This window comes from Meleagris gallopavo, chromosome 7 (genome assembly GCF_000146605.3).
Source record: "Meleagris gallopavo isolate NT-WF06-2002-E0010 breed Aviagen turkey brand Nicholas breeding stock chromosome 7, Turkey_5.1, whole genome shotgun sequence".
Classification (NCBI taxonomy): Eukaryota; Metazoa; Chordata; class Aves; order Galliformes; family Phasianidae; genus Meleagris; species Meleagris gallopavo.
In genome coordinates, this window is record NC_015017.2 from 7,238,654 (window position 1) to 7,263,275 (window position 24,622).

At 43.1% G+C, this 24,622-nt stretch overlaps 1 protein-coding gene across 4 annotated transcripts; it reads left to right on the plus strand.

Annotated features, from left to right (window-relative positions):
* The first annotated feature begins 34 nt into the window (after nucleotides 1–34).
* On the plus strand, nucleotides 35–24,081 carry MFSD6 (major facilitator superfamily domain containing 6). 4 transcript variants are annotated; one of them, XM_019616955.2, is made up of 7 exons: nucleotides 35–101; nucleotides 4,631–6,224; nucleotides 11,751–11,848; nucleotides 16,777–16,938; nucleotides 17,516–17,614; nucleotides 19,309–19,589; nucleotides 21,870–24,081. In XM_019616955.2, exons 2-7 carry the CDS (start codon nucleotides 4,684–4,686, stop codon nucleotides 22,041–22,043), a joined length of 2,355 nt encoding a protein of 784 aa, XP_019472500.1. In that variant the 5' UTR covers nucleotides 35–101; nucleotides 4,631–4,683; the 3' UTR covers nucleotides 22,044–24,081. The 4 variants fall into 4 exon arrangements, with proteins under 4 accessions (XP_019472500.1, XP_003207474.1, XP_010711674.1 ...); XM_003207426.4 differs by lacking the exon at nucleotides 35–101 and adding an exon at nucleotides 162–329; XM_010713372.2 differs by lacking the exon at nucleotides 35–101 and adding an exon at nucleotides 21,602–21,653 and having other exon boundaries at nucleotides 21,870–22,013.
* Nucleotides 24,082–24,622: the final 541 nt, after the last annotated feature.

Sequence of the window (24,622 nt, forward strand, 5' to 3'; positions counted from 1 at the left end):
CGGGCGGCTCGGCGGGGTTGTGCCGTAGGAAGCGCTGCCGGCGGCGCGAACGCTCGAGCATCTCGGGAACGGCTCGCTCCGTTCAGCGTCGCGTTACCGAGGTACACGGGGTCTCGTTGTTCTCTGCTTTTAGGGAAAGCCGTTGTCAGGTGCTGGCTGCCGAGCTCGGTTATTGCTTGGATTTGTTTACTGGGTGTAAACAAACAGCGGGCAAAGGGACTTCCGTGTGGAGGGAGAGCGAAACAATCCCCTTCCGAAGGGCGGTGCTGCTCACGGCGGGCGGCGGCCCCGGCGCGGCCCGAGCGGCTCGTAGGAAAGAAGCCACGCAGGTGAGAGCGGAGCTCTCTCTCACGTGAGAGAGTTGCGTTGCTCACGGGTGGAACTGGTGCCGCGGCACTCAGCGCGGCCTTGATTTCATCTGGCTAAACCTGCAGCAGCGCTTTGTAGGCTGGGCTGGGTGCTGCTGTGCCTCGGGTGCCCTGGGCCACACGGCTGGCTGCCGTGCAAGGCACCTGGGTGCTTGCTGCCGGTAGCCAGCTGCAGCCATCGCCAGCAAGCCGGAGCTGGGAGCATGCTGCTGACAGAAAGCGAACCGGTTTTAAAGTCGTACACTTAATAGTCTAGTTACTAGTGTTCGCGACGCGCGTAGTCGCTATTACTGCTTTTCTTTCACTCCTTAATATTATGTGGAGAGTTTCCTGCTCTCTACATCCTAATTGGCACACGTAACATGGAAAACACGGCTAGGAAAGCAGGAGTCCTGAGATGTGAGTTTGATGGCTCTGCTTTCACAGACCAGGCTCTGACAGCAGGCTTATCTTCTTAAATGCGACTGCCACCACTGTTTTATCAACTTAGCAACTTCAGACCTATTATCAAGTGCATTAAACCTACTATAAGCCTGTTCTTGCCATACTCAGACATACTTGAGTCTCTCAGTCTAATTTGATGAAGCGTGTCAAAGCATGAGGGGTTTTATGTGCGTACTGAGAGGAGGAAAAAACCTGTGTAGTCCAAAACACAAAGCACACGCCTGCTAAGGAACACAAAATAGAGTAACTTGAAGAGTTAAACACTACAGAATGAGATGGTTTCACTTCTTGGAAATGCTAATTGTGGTAGGTAATGTTAGATGCGCGCACTTCACACCTGCAACATTTCTCAGCAGTGCAGAGTTGAGCCCTAGCTCTGGTGTTACGAATTCAGAATGCAGGTGCTAGGATGGGGCAGCAGGAGGAATGGCCCTGGGAGAGCAGGAAGGGGCTGCTGTGTGGTATCCCCTGGAGCCCGGAGTTGGGGCACAATGCCTGAGTAGTGAAGGATGGGCATTCTTCTGTCACAACGTAAGTTGTGTGCATTACTTTTTCCTTTTGGGCGTGAGACGATGGCGCTGGGCTGCTCTGTTGGGGTAGAACTTAATTGGAAATGGAAGATGCGATCTGTCATGTTTGTGACAGCCTTGTAGGCCTGCTGTATGCAGGATTGAATGATGAGAGATGCCAGGCACGCGTGGCTTTGGTGCAGAGATGCTGTGTTTGGGGACAGGGCTGAGGAGGAAGTGCAGTGGTGTGGCTGCTGCTGCTACCTGTGCTGGCCACAACGAAGGTGAGTTTGCCGTGGCAGATTGTTACCTTCTGGCATAGAAGCTGTGAGGCGAACGTTAATTAGCAACTTGAATAAACCTTCACTGCACTTTTTAATAAGACACGTTTTCTTTTTATGAGATTTGTTTGCAGATGTTCATAGGAGAACTTGTACAGTTTCCCAAGTTTACTACAAACTCATTTTTGTACTCAGGGAAAGTGAGGTGAGAAGCTGTCCTCCATGGCTGGCTTTGCTTTATTTGCACAGGCAAACAGCACTCCAGGCTGCTCTGTTCTGCTCTGTTCTTCCAGCTGTGTGTTGCTGGGAGGTTAGTTCCTGCTTTGGAACTCTGCCCTTGGAAAGTTTTTGGAGGCAGTATGGACATAGCCTGCTTTCCAGGTGCAGAATGGATTGAAGCTACTCCTGATTGTCTGCGTTCTGATGAACTGAGGTGTGGCTGATGAGTTGTTTTAATTTGCTATACGTTCAAACCCTGACTTCAGGGCTGTTTGATGTTTTGCTTTGAGAGTCCAAACTATAATTTAATTATCATTAATTTAACAGATTGAATATTGATGCTGAATTAAGCTTTATTCACAGTACTCTTCCATCCCAAATCTTAACTTTCTGTTGGATGGCAGCTGGAGTTTTCATACCGTGTTTTTAACCCTGCCACGGTGTTTTCCCTGTGAGGTGTGAGGATTTGTTTCCTCAGCCAGATGTGTTGATCAGGGCAAAGCTGTTGGTTTGGTTGGTTTCTTTCTCCATATTTTTGGGACGAATAGCTCCAGAGCTTGGAGTATGCTGTAGTATACTGACAGCCCTTGACCCCAAACTCTGTGCTCCGTTCTGCCTTGAACAAGTTAGAATTCCTATTCATGCCAAAATCCTTGCTTGCTTTATCAGCCTTTTCTTCTTGCTGCTGTTCTCTGCTGCTTTCAGCTTGCTGGTAGCACTGTCTTCTGTTCTTCTGCTGTCTTGTGGATCAGAAAATGTTTTTGCAAAGTGAAGCTGCAGTATTTGAAGGCTGCGGTTAAAATAACAGGCAGATGCTTTGCTGGTTCATAAAAGACCTTTATTTTTTGCCATCTGATTGATTTTGCTGCACATTCAATCCCTGGCTGGCTTGGTTTATTTTTTGATCAAGTGAAGGAAAGCCAGACAGATTAGTAAGGTTTCTGGGGATTTTCAGTAACAATACCACTTTGCTGGCTCTCTCATTTCCAGTTGCTTATTTTTAGAATTTAAAAATTCACAAAATAAAATCACTTTCAAAACCTGTCTCCCAAACAAACTAGTGATCAAAACATTAAGGAATGCCATATGGCTTCTACCAGTCTTGGTGCTGTTGTATTTCTGAAGGGTATATTCTGTGTTATTAATAATATTCAGTGAAACACTCTCAGGATGGGAAAATATTTACCGAAGTGATTACAAAATACACTTTTCATAGCGTTCTTACTTCAGTGCTCTAGTCAGCATGCTGTAAGTGTTGGGTTCATCCTTGCACACAACAGGTCAGAAGAGGATGGATGTTACGGCTCTTGGAAGTCAGGAGGAGTGGAAGAAGACCAGCAGAGTTAGCAGTGCAACTTAAGAAATGGTTGTCCCATTCCAATACAAAAGGGAAGCTGATTTAACAACCAGATCAAATAAAAATGACTTTAAAAGTCTCTAGTATAGTTGATATGGAATCAGGTGGTTTTGAGTTCATACATACGGATATGGATGGCTGTTGGGTTCACATTAAGGTAATTCCCATTTATGCTGTCTTGATATCCAGGTGGTTAAGAGGGAGTTTGTTTTTGTCATGGGGTCCACAGGAGGAAATTTATTCTGAGTAAAGGAATGCTGTAAAGCTTTGGTGCAGCTGGTAAGCAAGCTGCTGCAAGCAGGTGAGCGTATACGGCTTTGCTCAGGGCAGGAGCAGCACCCGTTCCTCTGCTTTATCCCTTTGGTGTAAGTGGAGCTCTGCGCAGTTCTGGAGGTTTTGTTGTCAAAACAAGGCAAAGCTTAAAGAAAATAAAAGTGCAGATAATGGCTGATGTAATTTACTCATTAGAAGGACTTGTTTTGTGCATAGAGAGCCTGAAATGAGTGAGCACGTTGAGCTAAAAGCCCACAGTCCTTCCAGCTGTCAGGTGGAAGTGGTTGGCTGCACTGGGAATTACGGGAATTAACAACGCTGCTGCTGGGTTTTGGTGGTAATGGGTAAGAGCAAGGCAATGTATTTTCACATTTGACTGTTCTAACAGCTTAAATAGAACGTTCTGTCTAATCTGTTGCTGCGTTGTGTTTGTTTATTTTAAATCGGAAGTCTCTGAAGTTTTTCTAGGGCAACCGGAGGAAAAAAGCGTTCTGTGTGTATGCCCGGACATTGCTTTGATTAACTTCTGACCTTGAACACATGAATATTTACAGTTCCAAGTTTTGTATGTAACCTTTTCTACCTAAGTGAAACCGGAGATCCTTGTAGATAGTATCCCATACAAATGACATTTAAATGTGAGAAGCAGAAACCTTGGGAGAGTTTGGGATCTTAGTGGTGGTATTTTTACACTTGTGTGATGCTGAGCTGCATAAGGTTTAGAGTATTTTAATGGGTTGTTGCTTTAGAGGTGTCTGAGGCTTGTTCTGACAACTGTTGTGCCAGATGCAGCTTGGATCGGCAGGAAATATTGAATTCGATATCTGTGTGAATGTTAGCCTCTTTTCTGTTATTAGCCTTTCATTTCATAGAGAAATTAAAACAGCACTTAATTGCCACAGTAACTTTGAGTGTATAAAGTATTCTGTCTCTTAAGCATGAAAGAGAACATATTGGGAGAACAAGTGGTCACAGCACTGGTTGTAAAACAGTTTTTCTTGATGCTGCTGTGCACTAATAATCTAGGCAAATGGCCTTCCCTGCTCTAATGTTGCCTTTATTACTTAGGAAAGTCAGTTAAATGAGGGGAAGAAAGAAAAAAAAAAAAGGAAATCCATATTTGTCCTTGATGACTGACGTAGCAGACTTGTTCCTTCATTGTGTTTTATTTGCTTACAGGGTAGCCCTGATTCCTTGAAAGCGCACCAAGTGTTGGATGCTTGTGGTAAGCCATGGCAGCTGATGATAAGGTTGCCATTTTAACTGATGATGAAGAAGAACAGAAGAGAAAATATGTGCTTGCTGATCCTTTCAATGGCATTTCCAAGGATCAAGACTTGCATCCCCAGAATGAATCCCCTTCAACAGAGACAACCACTGTCCCAGATGAAGAGCTAGACTGGCTAGAAAAGCACTGCGTCAAAATCAACAATGATCTTCTGATCTCAAAGGTCTTTTATTTTTTCTTCTATTCTGCATATGGCTCTCTCTACCCCTTGCTCCCTGTGTATTACAAGCAGCTGGGTATGTCACCTAGTCAGAGCGGACTTCTGGTGGGCATCAGGTACTTTATTGAGTTTTGCAGTGCTCCCTTCTGGGGAGTGGTAGCAGATCGCTTCAAGAAAGGGAAGATTGTCCTTCTCTTCTCACTTTTATGCTGGGTTTTATTTAACCTAGGGATCGGATTTGTTAGACCAGCCACCTTAAGATGCGTACCAAAGGGCCTTCCCCCAGCACATCCCACCAATGCAAGCAGCCTTTTAACAACCATTTCACAAAACACGTCCACGTCATCTCCACTAACCGTCAGTACCGCGTCCCCAAAAGTTCGTGGGAAGAGAGACCTGCTCACTTCCAGCCCAGTCACGTTGGGAGCGACAGGGACTGTTACTCCTGAAGTAACATTCCTGTTACCTACGCAGAGCGGTGATGTGGAGTTTGCCGTGGAAAACAGTACTCATTTTATTTTGAAAAACACCACTATCACCACCTCACTGGGGAACATGACCCCAAGCACCACCCCATCTGCCACCACCACCAAGCCGAAGCCTTCCGACCAAGCCATGCTGGTTTATGATCAACAAGAAGTAGAAGCCATCTTCCTGCTCATTCTGCTGGTTGTCATAATAGGAGAATTTTTCAGTGCTTCCTCTGTTACTATTGTGGACACGGTAACTCTGCAGTACCTCGGCAAGCACCGGGATCGGTACGGACTGCAGCGTATGTGGGGGTCTCTGGGCTGGGGGCTGGCCATGCTCTCTGTGGGAATCGGCATCGACTACACCCATATAGAAGTTGCTGTCGAAGGTCAAGGATGTAAAGCTCCTGAATACAAGAACTACAGAATAGTCTTCATTGTTTTTGGTGTTCTGATGACAATGGCATTAATTGTGGCCACCCAGTTTCGATTTCGTTATACACACTTCAAGCAAGATGAAAATAAGAAAAAAGAGGTGGAAATATCACAAGTGGACAGAAATGCCTCGAACGAATCCTCTGACAACACTCCTACGACCAGTATGAGCCAGTCGCAGTCTTTCAGTTTTTGGGACCTAATAAAACTGCTGTGTAGTATCCAGTATGGCTCGGTGCTCTTTGTGGCGTGGTTCATGGGCTTTGGATACGGCTTCGTGTTCACCTTTCTCTACTGGCACTTGGAAGATTTGAATGGTACCACCACTCTCTTTGGAGTCTGCTCTGTGCTCAGTCACGTGTCTGAGCTGACTGCCTACTTCTTCAGCCACAAACTGATTGAGCTGGTTGGTCATATCAGGTAAGGAGATGTTAGCAGCCATTAAAGAACTACATATGAATAAATTGTTAATAAGTTAAATTTTTAAGCCCGGCCTTCTGATAAAAAGTGAAATTCAAATGAAATCTTTTATTTTAAAGTTGCAAGTCCTGCTCAGTTACATAGGTGCCTCATGGAGGAGTTTTAATTATTATTTTAGGAGCTGAACGTGTTCTGCAGTGCTTCCTTGGCATTTCAGTTGCATGTTAGTGCATGTGTTATTCGTGGCACCTGTAACCTTTTGTAGACCTTTCCTAGCTCTCTGATGGAGAACTCTCTTAGAGACCATGATGGATTGCCTCCTACTCAAGGATTTTCAGTTCTGAAATATGATTGTACAGTTTCTTCCCGTGAGTAGCAGCGTTCTGGAAACCTCCTGCTTAGCACACTTCTCCCTGCAGGGCAGTCTTTGCCCCCACAGTAGCCTGCATAGGTGTTACTTGCTCGCTGAGAGGGGAGGAAGATGGGATGAAGCAGTGTGGTGAGCACCTCCTGTGTGCATGCACTTGTAATCGGGCTCAGGGTGTTGGCAGAATGAGGTTGCAGCTTGGTAGTGTTGCTTACAAGTTCAGTTCCTTGCTCTCTTCCTGTAGTCGCAACTGCATGTGTTAGCTACTGAAATGAGATAGTTTCTCACTTCTTTTTTTTTTTTTTTTTTGTCCACATTGAAGTGAAATTGGTTACTTTTAGCGTGTAATAATGAACGCTGTATTTCTTTCAATTCAGAAGTAACTTAATTTCTGTATATTCTAAGTCCCTTTTCTTAAAAAAAAAACAAAAAAAAAAACAACAGTAGAGGAGGAAAGGTAGAGGTGAATCTGACCTAATGAAGTCATAAAGTTGTTTTTGTATGTGCTTAGTACAAGAGAGTACAGATCTCTCTGTGTTGTTAGCATGTCTTTTCCAGTTGTCCCATTTGTAATCGCAGTCATTGAGATGCCTTGTGTAAGCTGATTGTGCTGGTTTTTTACTTTCTACTCTGTGTTTTTGCTCTTTGCTTTTTTGTTCTGTTTTCTTTTGCTCTTATAGGGTTCAATTTCTTTGATTAATTTGATCTCTACTCAAAATGTTTGAGATACTTAGCATGGTGACTTGAGAGTTTACTTAATAAATGTTTTTTTGTTATTTTTCCTTCCTTTAAACTGAGGAGTTTAAAGTTAAGGCGTTTTATCTTTACTTTGAGTCAGTTGCTTAATTTCTGAATATAAAAACAATTAGTTTGAGAAAATGTGACACTTTGTGTGCATAGACTGGAGGAAGGATATGATGATGGAGGAGTGGTGAGATGAGATCACAATCGTGATAGCTAAAGATAGCTTTGGGTATGTTTGTTCCATTTATATTGTTGTAGTGTGAAATTCAGGCTGGGACTTCAACTAGAGAAAGAAAATCCAAAGGAATGATAGGCTTGTGAATAAGATGACATAAAAAGGTAGGGAGGGGGATAATAGGCCCACTGGACTTTAAAAGGAAAGATGACGTACAGGGCTAACTGTTCTTCATTTTTCCTTTGTGCTAGTAAGGCTATGAAACCAAGATTGGATCAGTGTGAAATTATTAAAATACTGGCTTGTATTTGCAGTGATACAACATTCAGTACAATTATACTTGGGAAAAGCATATTAGTCATATTTTATCATTATCTGATGCTTACTCATATTTAGTCATTGCAGTTGGTGAAGTCTCTTTCAAGGTGTCCTTTTACTTTTTAAACTAAACTTGAAATCATAATATCATTAAGGTTGGAAAAGATCGCTGAGATCTTCTAGTCCAATCAGCCCATCACCACCACGTTTCTCAGTGTTGCTTCTCCATCTTTCTTGAACACCTCAAGGAATAGTGACTCTATCACCTCCCTGGGCAGCGTGTTCCAATGCTTCATCACTTTGATTGACAAGAAATGCTTCCTAACATCCAACCTGAACCTCCCATGACACAACTTAAGGCTATACCCTCTTGTCCTGTCATTAGTTAGCGGGGGAAAGAGGCCAAGCCCACCTTGCTACAACTTTTCAGGTGTCTGTAGAGAGTGATAAAGTCTCCCCTAAGCCTCCTCCAGAGTGAGCAATCCCAATGCCTCAGCTACTTCTTGTAAGACTTGTGTTCCAGACCCTTCACAGCTTTGTTGCCATTCTCTGGACACATGAAGCCATTGATAGTTCTGTGTACATCTGTCGCCTAGTTGCTGCTATTCTTTCTAGTACTAATAAGAAAAATAGTCTTGAGCTGCACGTCCTTCTCAGAATCATCTGAGCCATAGGCACTCAGGATACATATCTTCTCTTTCCCCTAGTGCCTCAGAATTCCTTGTTTGCCATTTTGGCATCCAAGAAGTTACATGGTTATAGCAATTCAGCTGTGAGGTCTTGCGTAAAATAACATAACAGCAAGCTGTGAACATTTCACAGAGTATTTCAGTTATATTAGCAGTGGCTTGACTTCTCTTTTTGGTAGGATGACTCAAGTGCTAAGGTTGTCTCACTTTCTGTTGGTTTATGTCAGTAAATTAAAAATAATACCTATGCACACTTTCTCTTGAGTTGCTAGAATGATAGATGCAGACACTCTTTCTGCAGTATTTCTTTGAACAGCATCATTCAATCTTGCCTTCCTGTCTTAATTCTTTGAAGACAGGCAGGGGTAGCGAAGTTCTGTCTCAGTGACTGAAGTGTCCTTGGTAGAACTGAAATAAAATGAACTTCGCGCCCGTGATGGATACAAACTCAGTTTTCATTTTCTAGCTTTGTGAAGCTTTCTGTGTCTACCACTGTATGTGTTAGCTGCTCCCCACATTCTTGATTCATAGAATCCTTAGAGATGGAAGGGACCTTTTAAGGCCATCTTGTCCAGCTTCTCCGTGACGAACAGGGACATCCCCAGCTGGATCAGGTTGCGGTTTCACGGGTTACTGAAGTTATTGTCCAGGTATTTTAAGCACGACCATACTGAATAAATGCTGATATAATGCCTTATTTCTGTCTCCATTAGCTTTCCTGTTCACATGCATACGCACTGCACGTGGGAGCAGGTTACGCGTGCAGCTGGTGCTTCCAGCAGTGCATTAGCAGGTGACTGGGTGAACCTGGAGTCATGGCAGCCATTAGTGTAGCTAGAAAGCTGTTCTGGGGTTGTATGGTTTGGAGAGGTGAAAGGAAGAGAGGTTTTTTTGCTTTGCCTCCAGCCACCTTCCATGAAAAAAAATGCAAAAAGACAGCGTGGTGAAGGGCATCCATTCTTTGAGAGGATACGGGTAGAGAAAGCACACAGAACTGGCTATCAAATATTTAGACAGCACTGCTGAGTGGCATCCTGTGTAGGAGCACTCAGGGCTGCCACTGAATTTAGGAGGAGGATGTCAACCTCTGAAAATAACCTCCTTGAGGTTGGGCTTGAGTGTGTTTGTCTGACCATAATTCCAGCATGCGAGTCTTGATGGGCAGCAGAGCCTGCTAGTTGTGGCTGCTAACAGCTTAGGCTCTCCACACAAATATAGATCCAATGCTTTAAATGTTTAACCTGCAAATTGAATGTGCTGTCTCTGTGGATACTGCAAATAAGGTTCGTGAGAATTGCCTGTTTACGTTATCCATTTAGGTCTCATAAAGAGCCTAAGTGGTTATTGTAAGCAATTTTTAGAAGATTCTGTAAATACACACAGATTCTCATGTGATGTGCCCCTCCAAAAGTATAATTAGAGAAATCTTCGTGCAAGTAACTGTAATTTGCCTGCAACTCCATCCGTATTCTAATAAATTAAAAGGTGGAATGTAACTAACTCTTCTGAAACGCTTAGTTCAGGTTTGGCTCTAGGTGTAACACTGTGGGAAAAGCACAGGTAGCTGGGTGTGCTGGTGGTGCTGGTGTAAGGATGGAGCAGGCCTGTTCTCACCACTGCTCTGGCCATTGCAGAACTTCTTGGGAGGAGAGAAAGAAACTTCTTGCTGGGCTGGCAAGGTGGTTGGTAAACAAAAGTGAAAATAAGGTGGCAGGAAGCTGTCTTGGGGCATGTCTGGGGGCATCTGTGCTGCTGGTGAGGAGAAACAGGTATATGAGATGTGCTTTCGTGTCCCCAGGTGTGCAGCACCCTGGGTCGTACTGCAAGAGGAAGGAAGAAGGGAGCCTGCAAACCCCTTAGCTTTGCTTACCTTCTGTAGGGTGTGTGACTATACATCATGCTTACATGAAGCTGGGGCTATGAAAAGGACTGTTACTGGCGCAGAGGACATGAGTTGAAAGGAGAGGTGAAATTTGTGCCGAGTGGTGTGCAGACAAGTTGCAGTATCTGAAAATGTGCACGACTTACTGAAAGTAAACCATATTGTCTTTGCAAATTTGTGTTGTTGCAAAAGGCTCGGACCTATCTTTGTAATTTTGAATCTTTCTGATACAGCTGACACAATGAAAATGATGGCACTGGTATTGTAGCTGTCAACACGTTTATTTAGAGACCTCTGGTGTTGTCAAGACGCTGCAGTTCTATGATTGCGTCTCTCCAGATTTTCCAGTGGCTCTGTACCATTGAATTTAAACTCATTGTGCATTTGTGGAACAACTAGTTAAGCACAGACACTAAGAGTAACGAGTCCTTTCTCAATGTCAGTGCTTTTGAGTTAATTGCCAATTGCATTTAAATCACTTGGGCCAAACCAGGAGCCAACCAAGAAACCATGTTTAGGGATTTACTGAGGTTGCAGTCATCTTTTTTTCCCAAGATAAATCCTGTATTGAGTGGGGTTGGTCTTTCCTAAAATCACCGACAAGAGAAATGTAGCTGAATATGCAACCTGGAAGCTAAATCTGGAAGGGAAAAGTCCTCAGATTTAATGGGTAATGCACTGTGAAAAATAGCTTCTGTCCTTCATTGTTTAAGAGCTGTAACAAGAGCTTTTTTTTCCTTTTTCATCCCTTCACTCTGAGATGCAGCATCTGCTGCTTTTCAACAGGATGGTTAAGTTTTATCCTGAGGCATGTTGTTACAAACCATATTGCTTCTGTGGGATGTGTTTTTAGAGGAGTTCTGAGCAATTTGTAGATACTGGGACTATAAACTTGTATTAATTGGGGTAAAATTGATTTGTCTAATGCAAACCTGCACCAGGCTTTTGTTAAAATGCAATAATTAGTCTCTGAATGAGTTGTAAACAGGATTGTTAGGAAGGGATGCTGAACGTGCTCAGAAATGGTCTCTCTGAAATAGAATTCCATGCAGAGCGTGGCATGAAGCTGCAGGGCTTCGAAGCCCTGTGTCTCTGCTGACCCTCCTGGTGTTTTTTCCATTAGGAGTTCGAAGAGAGTCTGAACTTGAGCATTGTTTTGATTATGTGTTTAGGGTAAGTAAGAGGAGAGTTGCCGTGCAGGTGCAGGACTCAAAGGAGTTGTGTTGAGCAAGTGCTTCAGACTTGTAAAGCCTCTGCCTGCCATTGATTTCTGAAGCAGCAAGGATACTGTAACAAACCAAAGATGGAAAGTGGAAACTGCTTTGACTTCTCTTTTCCTTAATTCATCCAGAGTGCTCTATATTGGTCTTGCCTGCAATACTGCCCGCTACATTTACATCTCCTATCTGGAAAATGCTTGGACGGTTCTCCCGATGGAAGTACTTCAAGGTAAGATAGTGCATTCGTGGCCTTTTGGTATGAGCTCCTGTGCTTATGTTTGTTTTTCACCCAAATTGTAATTTTTAAGTAAAAATGTGGCACTTGTCTCTCCATTCTTCCTGCGACTACAAGTATCCCAGGCAGCACAGGTTTATAAGACTTTGCTGTTTATCTTGGGAAGTATTTGACGTCAGAAGGGTGGTTTGCGTTTGTGCGCTCTGGGCTGTTGATTCAAGCAGATCTGTGCAGGGCCAACACACCCTTTAGCTAAACAAAGAGAGGGAAGGTGAGCTGGGTGCACACCTTCTGCAGATCCTGTTTGGTGGATGAGTGGCGACTTCATTGCATGCAGAAGGTTGCAGTACTTAAAAGATGCTGAGGGAAAAGATGAAAAAGAACAGGAACCCATTGGGTTGTTCTGTCTCTGTTAACTGATCTGCAGCTGTTTTTCAGGCGCGCTCTTTGATCAGTGCTTCAGACTATTGAATTTGCTTAATGGCTGGAGAGGAATTTCTTGCAGTAGCTTTGTCAGTGCTAAAAGAGCTCCTTTAAGGTCACTGCCCTTTAGCAGGCGTAATGGGGAGGACGGAGGTCTGGTCTGTGCCAAGTAAGTCAAGCCCTGTTTGCAAGCCTCATCCTCAAAGAAGTTTGTAAGGCCTTCATTACAGTGTTCAAGTATACGTTGTTCTCACTTGTGTTTTATGATATTTTTTCCTGTCTTTGTGTCGGGTACCACTCCTCAAAACCAAGAAGAATCTGAACTATTTTCCTTTCTGCTCTGTCAGTAGGTGAGGAATACTGAGCTGTTTGTGTCCGTAGGCCCGCCAGAGAATGGCTGATTGAAGTGCAGAGTGTGTTTTCCTCGCCTTTAAAAATAACATAGCTGTCTTTGTTAAAGCCACTATTGTGATTTCATACAGTGCTGCTTGGAAGATCTTCCGCACTTTTTACTTAGGAGCTTTATTTTTGTATGTAGCACGATTTGAGTTTGCAGTATCTTTTTCTGCTATACATACAGAAGTGTTTTTCCGTGAATATTTAACTTAATTGAGGTGCCATTGGTGAGCGCTGCGTAGATTCCTACTGACACCGAAATAAATTTGCATCCTGTCTCCTTCTCTGCCTGCCGCCAAGACCTATTTGCTGTACCAATCTGCTGTAAGAGTAACCTTCTGAATTTTGATACAAAAATCCCCCAAACCACAACAATTAAACTGTTGCCTCCTCTGTCACACTGTTAAAATGTGGTTATGTGACCAAGAGCATGAAGAATGTATATGTGTTTTAATTCCTGCTCGAACATCAGTGGGAAGCAAACGATGAATACAGAGGTTTGGATGTTACTGTGTAAGTAATCCTATTTTAAAGATGCTTGAACTCCAGACACAGAGAAAGAGCTTGTGTCTCAGCAATCCAGCCTGTGCCTGGAAGCATCAGGGCTGAGAAAATCATTTCTTTACCTTTGGAACTTGTTTTTATTCTACTGAAATTTCAGGTTGTTTTGTTTATCACGTGGGTTTGTTTTTACAGCAAGGCTGCAGGGGTGCTATTCTGCTTCTTTGTGTGCTGTAATCCAGAGTAATGTGAAATTTACCTAAGAGAAAGTGAAGTCCCTGCAAAATAGTACTTTCTTACACATTTATCTGCCAGCTCTTATCTCTGTCTAGCCACTGCTGAATCATGTACACTTGGGTTTATTTTGCTTTTTGGGGAGGAAAAAAAAAAAAAAGAAGATTTGCAGCTATTTATAGCCAGAAAAGGAGAAAGCTGAAAGTAATACACAGAAAAACCAAAACCAGCCTACAACCTTGTTGTGTTCCAAGTGCACATCTCGGCCTGCATCTGCCCTGGTGTGTTGGCATCTGTGCAGCCCGCAGGTACAGTATATGTGTACCTATTCCTGACTCCACTGCGGCATCTGTCACCTTGCAGTCATCTCATTCAGTCTTGCTCCATGGTAGAACAAGTTCATCTTTTTGAAGTACTCTTGGCTTTTTCTTTTTTTTCCTGCCCATGAATCTCTTCCCCTCCCCGGTCTTCCTGGTCTTTCTTTTTCTGACTCATTGTTTCTTCTGCAGCATTTATACGTCCTTTACTTTCTGCATGTGTCATTAGAGCTAAGACACATTCATGAAGTTTGAGCTTGAATTTATTACATGACTTTGTTGACAGAGGTAAGAGTTGTGGTTGTTTTGTGTACTTGAGGGTAGAAGTATTTAAAAGCAAGAAAAGGTTTCATTGTGCAGAGCATGTGGATACCACGTGTGCCATGTGACTGCATCAAAAGTTGGAGTCCTAGCAGCTATCAAACATACCTCTTCCTCCAGGAAGCTGCCAGATTCTGTGTTAGCTCCAGTACACTCAGCTGAAGGGATGGTAAAGGTCAACAACAGTTTCAGCTGACTCTTGTAAAGTATTTATTTTTCTTCTTAAGAAACTTCTGAAGTGCAGGGAGGATTATTCCCATGTGCTGTGCTAAAGGCCATGGAGAGATTTCCAAAAGAAGACTCTGCAGACCACATCTATTGATGGCAATAAGAGCCATGTGGCATTTCGGTTGCTGTCAGTGTAACTGGGGCAGCAAGGACTATGCAAGTGTGTTATACCCCTGAGCAACAAAGGAGGAGACTTCAACCCAGCTCTTCAGTCACACTTCGGAATCTGTAGGATTTGTTTTCACATGCACTGTAAGAAAACAAGACCTTAGGCTGAATCTCTAACTGAAAACGTCAAGATGTTCTGGTGGGTAGATACCCACAGTAGACACAGACCATCGGCCTGAACTTGCGAGCAGTCTTGTTCATTTTGCAGTTCGCAGACCAAGTTTTAATGTATTCACTACCTGCAGCTTATTGTTCAGGTTGTTTCAGGGCGATGGTCCAAATTCTCTTTTAATAGCCGTGCCAGCCAGCTGAGTTGCATAGCACACCTTTTCTGAAGTACAAAACTACAGTAATAACCTGAAAATGAGTGATTTTCACATGGCTGTTACCCACCGAATTCCAGACAGTGCTGTTCTAGGTGCTGCCTTCTGCAGCAGGTCTCTGTCTGGAGAGCAGATAGCTCAAATCCTGCACTGGCTGTGATTAGAAAAGCTCTCTCTTGAAATAAATTTTTCTCCCAACGTTTTCAGCTGTGGATTTGTATGGAATGCACACTGTTTGCTAGAAGTCATTTTGAGCATAGCAGTGGGGTTGTTGCCCTTGTCCTTGTCTGAGTCCGAGTGGTCAAATGGTAGTTAGTGGTTTAAGTAAGGACTGTCAAAATGTATTTATTGTTTACAGAAATTGTTAAAAGAAACGTGCTTAGCAGTAATCCAGGCTAACTTCTTTTTGTTGTAAAACCTGTTCCAAAAAGTCACTTTTCTATAATTAATTAACATTAAAAAATCACATTAGTAATGTGCGCACACATACAAAAAAGCCTGTACCTTGAGAGGCCAGTAAGATAAGCTGTTTCGAAGGGGTGGCTTTGTTTTCAGAGGAACTAGAAACTCCGTGTTCTACCTGGATCTCCCTGCAGAGGTGAAACCATCTACGAAGGTGCTGGTTAAGTACAGCCTTTTGTTTGCAGACAAACATGGAGGTATCGTGCCTCGTGGTTCAAGTAATTTCTGGTGTGGTTTTGATTTGTCTGGCTTTATAACTTGATTTACTCTTGAATAGCTGGTAAAACAGAATGTTTTACATGAATTTTAAAACACATTGTTTGTATGACCTAAGCTTGTTGTCTGTACTGCATTAGCTCTGCTTTGTTACTGGGGCTTTTCTTCACTGCCTGTGTGGGTCTGTATTAAGGAAAGATTGATATTTAGTGGGTCTTAAATTCAAAGCTTTTTCCATGGAAAGCCTGTGAGGTTCAAAGCCTTGAACTGTAAATGTTTGGGTAAAATACATTCATCCTAATGTCAGCCTTTTATTTTTCAACCAGATGATGTACTGTCTCCAAGGCCATCTCCACAATTTCTAAAAGGGGCTTTTCTGTGCTCTGCTGTCTTCTAAACAATTAACTTATTGCAGCCCCCAAAACTATGACATTTTTCTTTAGATTTGGAATGAACAGAAACTCTGCAGCTTCTTGGACATCGAACAGACCTGAATGGTGTCAGGTTCATAGTAGTAATGTACAGCTAAGCAAAATCTAAGTTGCTGCACAGGTATATTACAAGCTAATGCATTGCCTTGCTCTGAAGAGCCCCCAGCCTAAATGCAGAGTTAATTCCTGAGTGTCCAACCGTTCTTTAATAAGTTGAATGCAGAGGACAGAAACATGTTGACTGAGTCATCAGTTGTGCCAACACGTTTTATTAAAGTGAGGCAGCAGAGCTTAGGCATCGGTAAGCTGTGATGACTATTTTTAATACCACTCAAATAAGAATAAATATTCCCACTCATTCTGAGGGTGGGAAAATAGTTCAGGCTTATTTAACGTGTGATGCTCCAGGACTCTTTTGCTTTTCCAACTTTTCAGTGTAGCTTTTTCCTGTCCCTTCCTCCCCGCTGCCCAGAAAGCCACTGGGCAGATGGCAGAGACAAGGCTCCAGCTGCAGCTTCTTCCTACACCTTGGTGGCTCAGTAGCTTTCCGCTTAGCTCTCCTTCTGGGAAGAAAAAGAGTGTGTATAACCCTGAATCTGCAGGCCCAGGTCACTTCCAGAGGGATGAGGAGTCTGGCAGAGAGATTTTCAAGGCACTTTATTTAGTCTTCCCGAGGCCTGTCTCTTAAACGCGGTCATCTGAGAGGGAGAAAGAGCCATTGTGACAGCCTCTGCAGAACAAGGAGCCCTCACATCTCCCTGCAGACTGCTTGCCAGCGGTGCATCGCCCGCACTTGATCGGAGCTTTGCAGGCAGTGGGCAGGGAGGGCCTCTTCTAGTTTCCCTTACAGCTATGTGGTGTGCGGGGGACTCCATCCTTTTCACCACGTTCCCTCTCTCCAGGTGTCACGCACGCAGCCATATGGGCGGCCTGTATCTCCTACCTGAGTGCAGCAGTGCCCCCAGAGCTGAGGACGTCGGCCCAGGGCATCCTGCAGGGCCTGCACCTGGGCCTGGGCAGAGGATGCGGGGCTATGGTTGGAGGAGTTTTGGTCAACTACTTCGGTAAGCAATAAACGCGCTGAAGAATTTTGTTGTAGTTATTGAAATTGGGGTTTTACCAGGCTACTGGCTTACAGCGTATTGATGCTTAAAATCTTGTTGCGTTTCAAAGAGCGATATGCTTTTTGTAAATTGTGGTGTCCTAGAAGTGCTCAGGCTGGCGGGGGCTTCAGGATGTCTCCAGTCCAGGCCCCTGCTCATAGTGGGGCCAGCACTGAGTTCACAGCGGGTTGCTTACAGCCTCGTTCTGTCATTTTTGTAGATGCATTAAATTGTATGTTATGCCTGGCTATTTTTAGTGTTGTGTGGGCAAGCCTACAACCTGATCCTTAAGACAAAGGAATCCTTTGTGAGAGACTAGGCTTTGCAGCCTCTCGGTGAACAAATGAGAATCTAACTATTCTGTTAAAAGACCTTCGCAAAACTTCTTGAAGAAGTATGGGGGGAAGAAAAAATAATACAGCGAGCTTCTAAAAGTCTACATAGGTCAACAGATACCCAGAGCGTGTAATGCTGATTCATCTTGTATTTTTTCCTTGTTAAATAGATTCTCAATTTAAAAAAATATCTATCATTACAGGTCCTGCTGCCACATTCAGAGGAATAGGAATGGCTTGTTTAGTGATTCTTCTTCTGTTTGCACTGATCCAGTGGCTGTTGGTTCCTGATGAAGAAGAAGGTAAATATTCCTGTTGCTAAAATACAACACTAAAAGATGAAAGAGGTATCTCCAAAAATAATTCTCTGCACCGTTGATTTTGTTTGGTGTCCTTACTGAGATCTTGTATTTGATTTTGAATGAGCAGTGATAGAAATTGAGGTCTTCTGCTGCTGTAAGAAGTGCAGCATTGAGTGCTTGGCTATCTATAGGAGGAAGGCATAACATATTTTACTTCCTGGATGTCCTCTTAGTTCTGGGGATCTCCTAGGTTAATCTTAATGGATGTAGTAAGTCATGTCTCTTGCATCAGTCCCCTAAGACTGCCATTTCAATGACTGCTTACTCTCGTATGCTACTGGTCCAAGTGACCTCTGCCAGAAATTTTGTAGAGATGGCTTCAGAGGACAGCAGCTTTTGTAGTTGTGTCCATACTGTTCTGGTTTCAGAGAAATCTCCCCACATATGGAACTTGAATTTTTTCATCTCTACCTTTGAGAAAATAAAAACTTAATGCAAAGTTGAGGATTTGTAGTTCTTCTGAAGACAAGAGAACTGTGGCATGATTCTGAAACACTTTGAGTTGTTTAACTGCTTTTTACCCAAATGATACTTTGCAGTGTGAGTTTTTGTAGGAAATAAAACTTACCTTCCTTTAGCTGGAGTGTTAAATGACTTGTCCTTGAGTAGTTAACTTGCCCGGGCTGAGGTATTCAAATATTTATTCACTTTTACTCAAATGATAATGAGAAAAATAAAAAGGTAGAAAGGATATTTGCTGTTTCAGTTTCCCATGAAGATCTGATTAATTACATGTGAAAAAACAGAATAATAGTTTCATCCTGATGGCATATTCTCTCTCGTTTGTTTCAGTCTTTGGTTTTCATTTAATATGTGTTCTCCCCATTGTAAGAGTGGATATTTTAATTTTAAGTATGCCAGTAGTTAGGTCGCTTTCAACAAAACCAATTGAAGGAGTAAAACTGTGTGTGTGATTAAGTGTGTCTTCGTTTCTGCTCTAGTAGGGGACATCCAGCCATTGTTTAAAATACCCAGTGCTATCTGAGAGTCTGTGAACAAAATCTAGTTGTATCTTTTTGAAAACAAGAGCTTTTTAATTGGTAAAATACCTGGATAGAATATTTTCTCAGCATGTATGATGTGTTTTTTACAGACTCTCAGACAACGTACAGCTATTAAAATAGATACAGATAGTTTCTAACTATCTGTATGATTACTTTATAAATACTCTGGCTCTTCAGGATTGTGAGACACACTAAGTAGGGTCACAGCAGTCATTTTATTATGGTATTTCAAGGAAGTAATGAGTACTATTTCAGATTATGAGATGAACTTAGATGTGAATGTCTGTTGAGACTTTACATCTTCTAAGTGTCCAGGTACCATATTTCTAATAGCTGGCAGGGAACAAATGGACTGCTTCGTGCTCACCAGCCCCTCCTGCAGCTGGCTTGAAATCCTCTTTGCAGCTGCAGAGCAGCTTTGCTTGTAGGGACAGCATCCGTATCGCGTTTCCCTAACTAGGTTAGGTGTGTCTGGCTCCTGGCTAGCTGTGCCTGTGCTGGGCTTTCAGCACAGTGATAAGAACACTGATAGCACAATCACTGCGTGCTCTGTCTGCTTCATGGTGGTGGTTTGTTTTTTATTTAATGCTTGTTGGATCTAACTGATGATTACTTTGTTTTAAACTTCAGAAAAGACAATGCTGGCAGAAAGGATCCCAGTGCCTTCCAGTCCTGTTCCCATAGCAACTATTGACCTTGTACAACAGCAGTCAGAAGATGTCATGCCTCGGACTGAGCCCAGACTGCCTCTGAAGAAAACGAAACACCAGGAGGAACAGGAGGATGTAAACAAGCCTGCCTGGGGCGTCAGCTCTTCTCCTTGGGTCACCTTAGCTTATGCTATCTACCAGATAAAGGAGATGGTTAAGCTGTCCAAAACCCATCCTATGCCTGAGAATCAACCTTTGCAGGTAATTTTCTGTTGCACAGGAAATTCTCATGTACTGGTAGGTGCTTGAAATCCTTTATAGCTGGGGAAATCTATTAGTACTTGGCAAGTATTCTCTGTCAGTGTATAACAAATTCAGAGCTGAGAAACAGTAGCTGAAAGACTGTATGAACTAGAGTTGTTGTCTGTGTATACTACAGCAGGAATAACTGTTTTTGCACATATCATTGTCCTGAAGATAGGAGAGGGAGACGTGGAGCAAGACTGTTTTGCAGGCTCAGATATACTTGAGTTCCTATGAGTTTACATTTGCTTTCATGTTAGCTGGAATGTGCAGCTTTTGCATTTGCAAAGCTTACAAAGTGATAACTAAACATTAAGTCTTAGAACTAATTAGGAGAGAGTAAAACACCTTACTTTATTTTGATTTCTTGGGTGATGCTACCAGATTTCCATGTTGTAGTGGAAATTGGAGTTCCAGACAACTACCGGTGGGATGCAGAGCCTTCAGTTCAGATAACGTTCATCCCTGTTTTATGTGGAGTTATACCAGATGAGAGCCATTCTGGGACTTAACCTGTCTGATTGGCAGTCCTTTCTTTATACCATTCCCCTTTCATCCAGTCTCACTTAAAATAGATTTGAAAAGTCTCATTAGCAGGGAGTAGGAGCTCCAACTGTCACCTTGTGCTTTGACTGTATAGTCCAGAATGGAGCGGAAGCATGCTGCTTAAGGAAAGCAGGGAGATGTCAGTGCACGTTTTAGAACAGCATGGGTAATCTGAAAGGCACTGTGTTTGCCACTTCGGAAGGAGTGGGTGAAGTTCCCTCTTACGTACCTGGTGAGAAGAAACACAGAAATGCTTTTTCCACAGTTGTGTCTTTAGAAATGGACAGTTCGGGGTCTGACAGTGACTTGGCAGAGCAGAGTGCATAGGAGTTTCACTGGGTCAGCTCTCTCCTGCCTTTTTTACTTGTCTTTTATTATTGCAAATGTATTCACAGACGAGTTGGCTTTGTTTGTGTTGGTAGTTTGGGGCTATTTTGAACTTCCCTGCGTTAAGGAGTGAGGTTTTCTTTGCTTTTTTTTATGGTGACACTGGAGGCACTCTAGATGTCTGACATCAAAGTAACCTGTGCAAACAAGGCTCTGGTTCACATTGGCAAGCATCCTCAAGGGTTTTGCCTGGTGTAAGCTGTTTTCACGTAACAGTCAGAGAAGTGCAGCAGCAGAGAATACATCACTGGGCATGGCAGGGGGAAGCTTTGCACTTGTGTGGTGCCTGAGAGAGACTTGGCTGACTCTCTTGGATGTCAGCTGGCCACCTCATTGAGCTGTGTGAAACAGTCACACATGCTGTTGTGCCCACTGAGGCTCACCAGTTGCTTTATAGAGTGTGGTCTCTTCTTTGTTCTTTTCCTCCTGCAAAAATACAGTGCTGATATAAATTAGTTCTTAGAGACTATGCCAGAACTCAATGCAACTATTGAAAAGGCTGTCCAAATCTCTTATTAAATTTTTTAAATAACTTCTTAAAAGTGCACATGCCAATAGGTCGTTGGGAAAGAAGGTTAACACAAAGAAAGTGGAACTAGTGGCAAAAATCCTTTGTCTTGATTTTGTTAGGATTTTGGTTCTATCTTTGCTACTGCTCACCTATCCTCCAGGCAAAGGGGTGTTGTTGCCATATTCTCTATTCTTCAGTGCAAAACAAATATTTATAGATAGTGAGTCATCTTGTAATGTCAAGTTTCAGTTGTTTCGATCCCGGGGAATGAATGTACCTGGTATTTAAATGTGCTCTCATGCTCCTCAGCATTTGAATAGGCTGAATGGGAATGTAACATCAGCACTGCAGAAATGTTGCCATCCAGAGAGTCTGCACGGTGTATGGGGGAGGAAAGGAGCTATTGAAGCAAGCTATGTGTAGGGAGCTTGAAATAATGTTCAGAATTGTTTAGTCATAATAATGCTCTTGTCTGAACTTTGAAATCCAGTTAATTGCTTTTTTTTTTCCCTTGAAACACAAAAAGTTTGTTTTTTGCATGCTTCCTGGGGAAGCGCAGTTAGGAAAAGAGATGGAAGGTAAGCAAACGTCTGCTTGCTGTTAGTGTCATCTGGATTTAAATGCACCACTTTTGCTTTCTTTCTTTCTTTGGTTTGTTACGTTGCGAGCTTTCAAAGTGAGCGCTTTGTGAGTTTCCAGAAGTGCCTGATTGCCCTGGGGGGGATATCTGCTGGGGACAGTGCCAGGCGGGCCTGTACTCACTTTCTGCGTGCAATGCTTTCCCCTCTCTTTAGAAAATCAATGAGAATTGCAATACGTTGGCCAGCTCGGAAAGGCAACCCTCGACAGTGCCAGATTCTGGGCAGTCCAGAAATTGTTCAACACCAACAGCAACATCAGATTCCCAAGTAGATGGCGACCGCCTGGCATCGGATTGTGATGCTCAGCCTGCCGCCGCAGGGCCCTGAGATGCGCTCATCTTATCAAATCCAGTGCATGGAATTCTGCTTCTCACCTGGGAAACGCTGGAGTAGGAGCTCAAAAGTAGGACTTCCTTCATCTTAATGAGCATAATGTGATGCAGTGCAAGCTTTTAACTATATAAAAAAAAATAAAAATAAAAATTCACATGACTACACAGAGCAACACGAGCAGGGGAGCCAAAAGATTGGAATGCTGGAGGGAAATGATGTGGTCGGATCTAAATGTAGGAAGAATTCTTGGCTGCTTTGCTAAGGCTTAGTCAAGTGCTATGAGATTTCTTTGCAATCTGTAGAAAAAGGAGAGTTTGCTCTGCGCTTGCTGAGGCCAGAGTGTCTGACTTGGTCAGCTCTTTATTTTTAATTTTTTTCAATTTCTTCACGAATCAAAGTGAAAAGACTTTTTAAGAGAGAAAGTGAGGTTTCCCTGCTTAGTGTATTAAAAATATTGGATCCAATACATACAGAAGCAGCATAAAACTGTAAAGATTTCTCAGAAACAGAATAGCTTTTAGCAAGCGTAGCTTCATATTATGGTGATGGAATAAATAAAACATATTCAAAGAATATGTTTTTCAAAGCTAATGTAATCTTGTTTGACATAATGGTTTAGTTCTGAAAAGGAGAGATTTTGAAGTGGCATTCTAGTGAAGCAGAAAAGCTAGAAGAAGGCTTTTAGAGTGCTTGCAGCCCTTCACTTGGGCATTGTGTGTGTGTGTGTGTGTGTGTGTGTGTGTGCGTGTGTGTTTGGGTAACTTTAGGTTTGACGTTGTATTGAGACAACCATCTTTGATCAAGATTGCACAACCTGAGATTGATCGAGATTTCAGTGGGCACACTGTTCTTTTTATTATTTATTTCATCATCTATACAATGGTTTATTTAATGAAGTGTAGTTACTGTGCTTATTTATTAAGAAGACAGCAAGCTTTAAGTGCCTGGGGAAGGGGGACGGGCGGGGAGGAATCACGTAATAATCGTAATGATTAGAATTTCAGGGGCAAAGTTGTTGATGCAGAAATCAAGTAGAGAGATTCTCAGGACGAAACGTACGTAACTAAATTGCAGGAATTTACTTTGCCCGTTGTTGAGACACTGGAAGACTTTGGATTGTTCTGTCATAGTGCTCACTATTAGCCGCAGCCAGCTTCCTGGCTGGTGCGTAGTGAAAGCTGCTGCTGAAGGGAGATCCTTGGGCTCGAGGAGGAGCCAGGTGTTTAGTCAGGATAGTGTTTTGGCCCATTTGCTTACACCCACAGCTTGTTGGGAGATTCTGAGCGCTCAGCTCGTGCAGGACTCGAGTAGGTACTGCTCAGCCCTCTGTGAAGATGTCAGCGTCAGCCTTCCAAGGGATGGTGCATGCTACTGGACCTTGTGGCCTGTGCAGTGATGCAGGGGCACGGTGAGCAGCAGCATGGGGCTGGGGGAGAGGACGATGGCAGCAGCTGAGCAGGAGAAGGGCATAGGCAGCTTCATCTGCTTTGACGTCCAGTTAGCTGAGGGGTCTCCTGTAGCTGTGCTTTAGCTGTGCTTTTAGAACAACCTGTGTTCTGGCGGTGCCTGGGACCAACACCATAGAAAATGAACAGAAACATCGATGACTAGCCACTAATTACTTTTTTGCACTTGAACTTACATGTACTGTACTCACGTAAATCCTCATGACTTGTCTAAGTGTCCTTTAAAATCAGAAATGTATTTATTGTATGTTTGTATAACTGGGGGGAGAACTAAAGGACTGAACAGGCGACAGGACAGAAGGATGCTAAAAACCATCTTGAGACAAAGCAACCATTTGTTGAGTTCATGCTGTACGGTGTTACCTCAGCTTCTACTGCATAGCACCTGGATTGTGAGGTGAAGAGCTTGTACACTGTGTTTACACTTTGGAATTGTTTCTTTGAAATGCCTGCTCTTTTTGGAATTGTATAGTTGTTCTGTGTTGCAAAATGGACATGTACACTGGGTTTTGATATTTGTGAAACTGTAAAAACTGTGGTAAGAAATATAAATTATCCATAATGTATTTAATGGCATCAGTTTGAGCTTTTATTATGTGTGTTTGCGTTGTGTTGCCTGCAGTGAACGTAACCACCGGCACAGAAGATAACTCAGTGAGAAGTAACTCCTCTAGGTTTGTTCTTTGGAGGAGAGCAAACCTGGAATCTGGGAACTGCCGTCTTACCTGTGATGAAGTCAGATTGAAGGCATAAATTTCCTTCAGTGGGGTGAGGAGAGTGTAAGGGGTGCACATCGGTGTGCATCATAAATAGGATGATGTGGAAGTGGGCAAGACCTGGGGAGAGAAAGTCCAAGCTGGGTTATGCTGGTCACCCAGCAGTTTGGAGACAGAGGCTCCTAAGGGCAGGCTGTGCCAGCTTGTATGGAAACACTTCCAATTTCTATTTCGGTCAACTACATATATTTGCAGTAATACATCTGTTCTGTATGGCGGTGCCTTTGCCTGGGATCTGTTTTATTTAGACATAGGAAAGTTCAGTTTTCACTGTGTCAGCTGCTTCATTTGTATGCATACAAAAGCTGTGACAAAGTGGTCTCTGGGACTA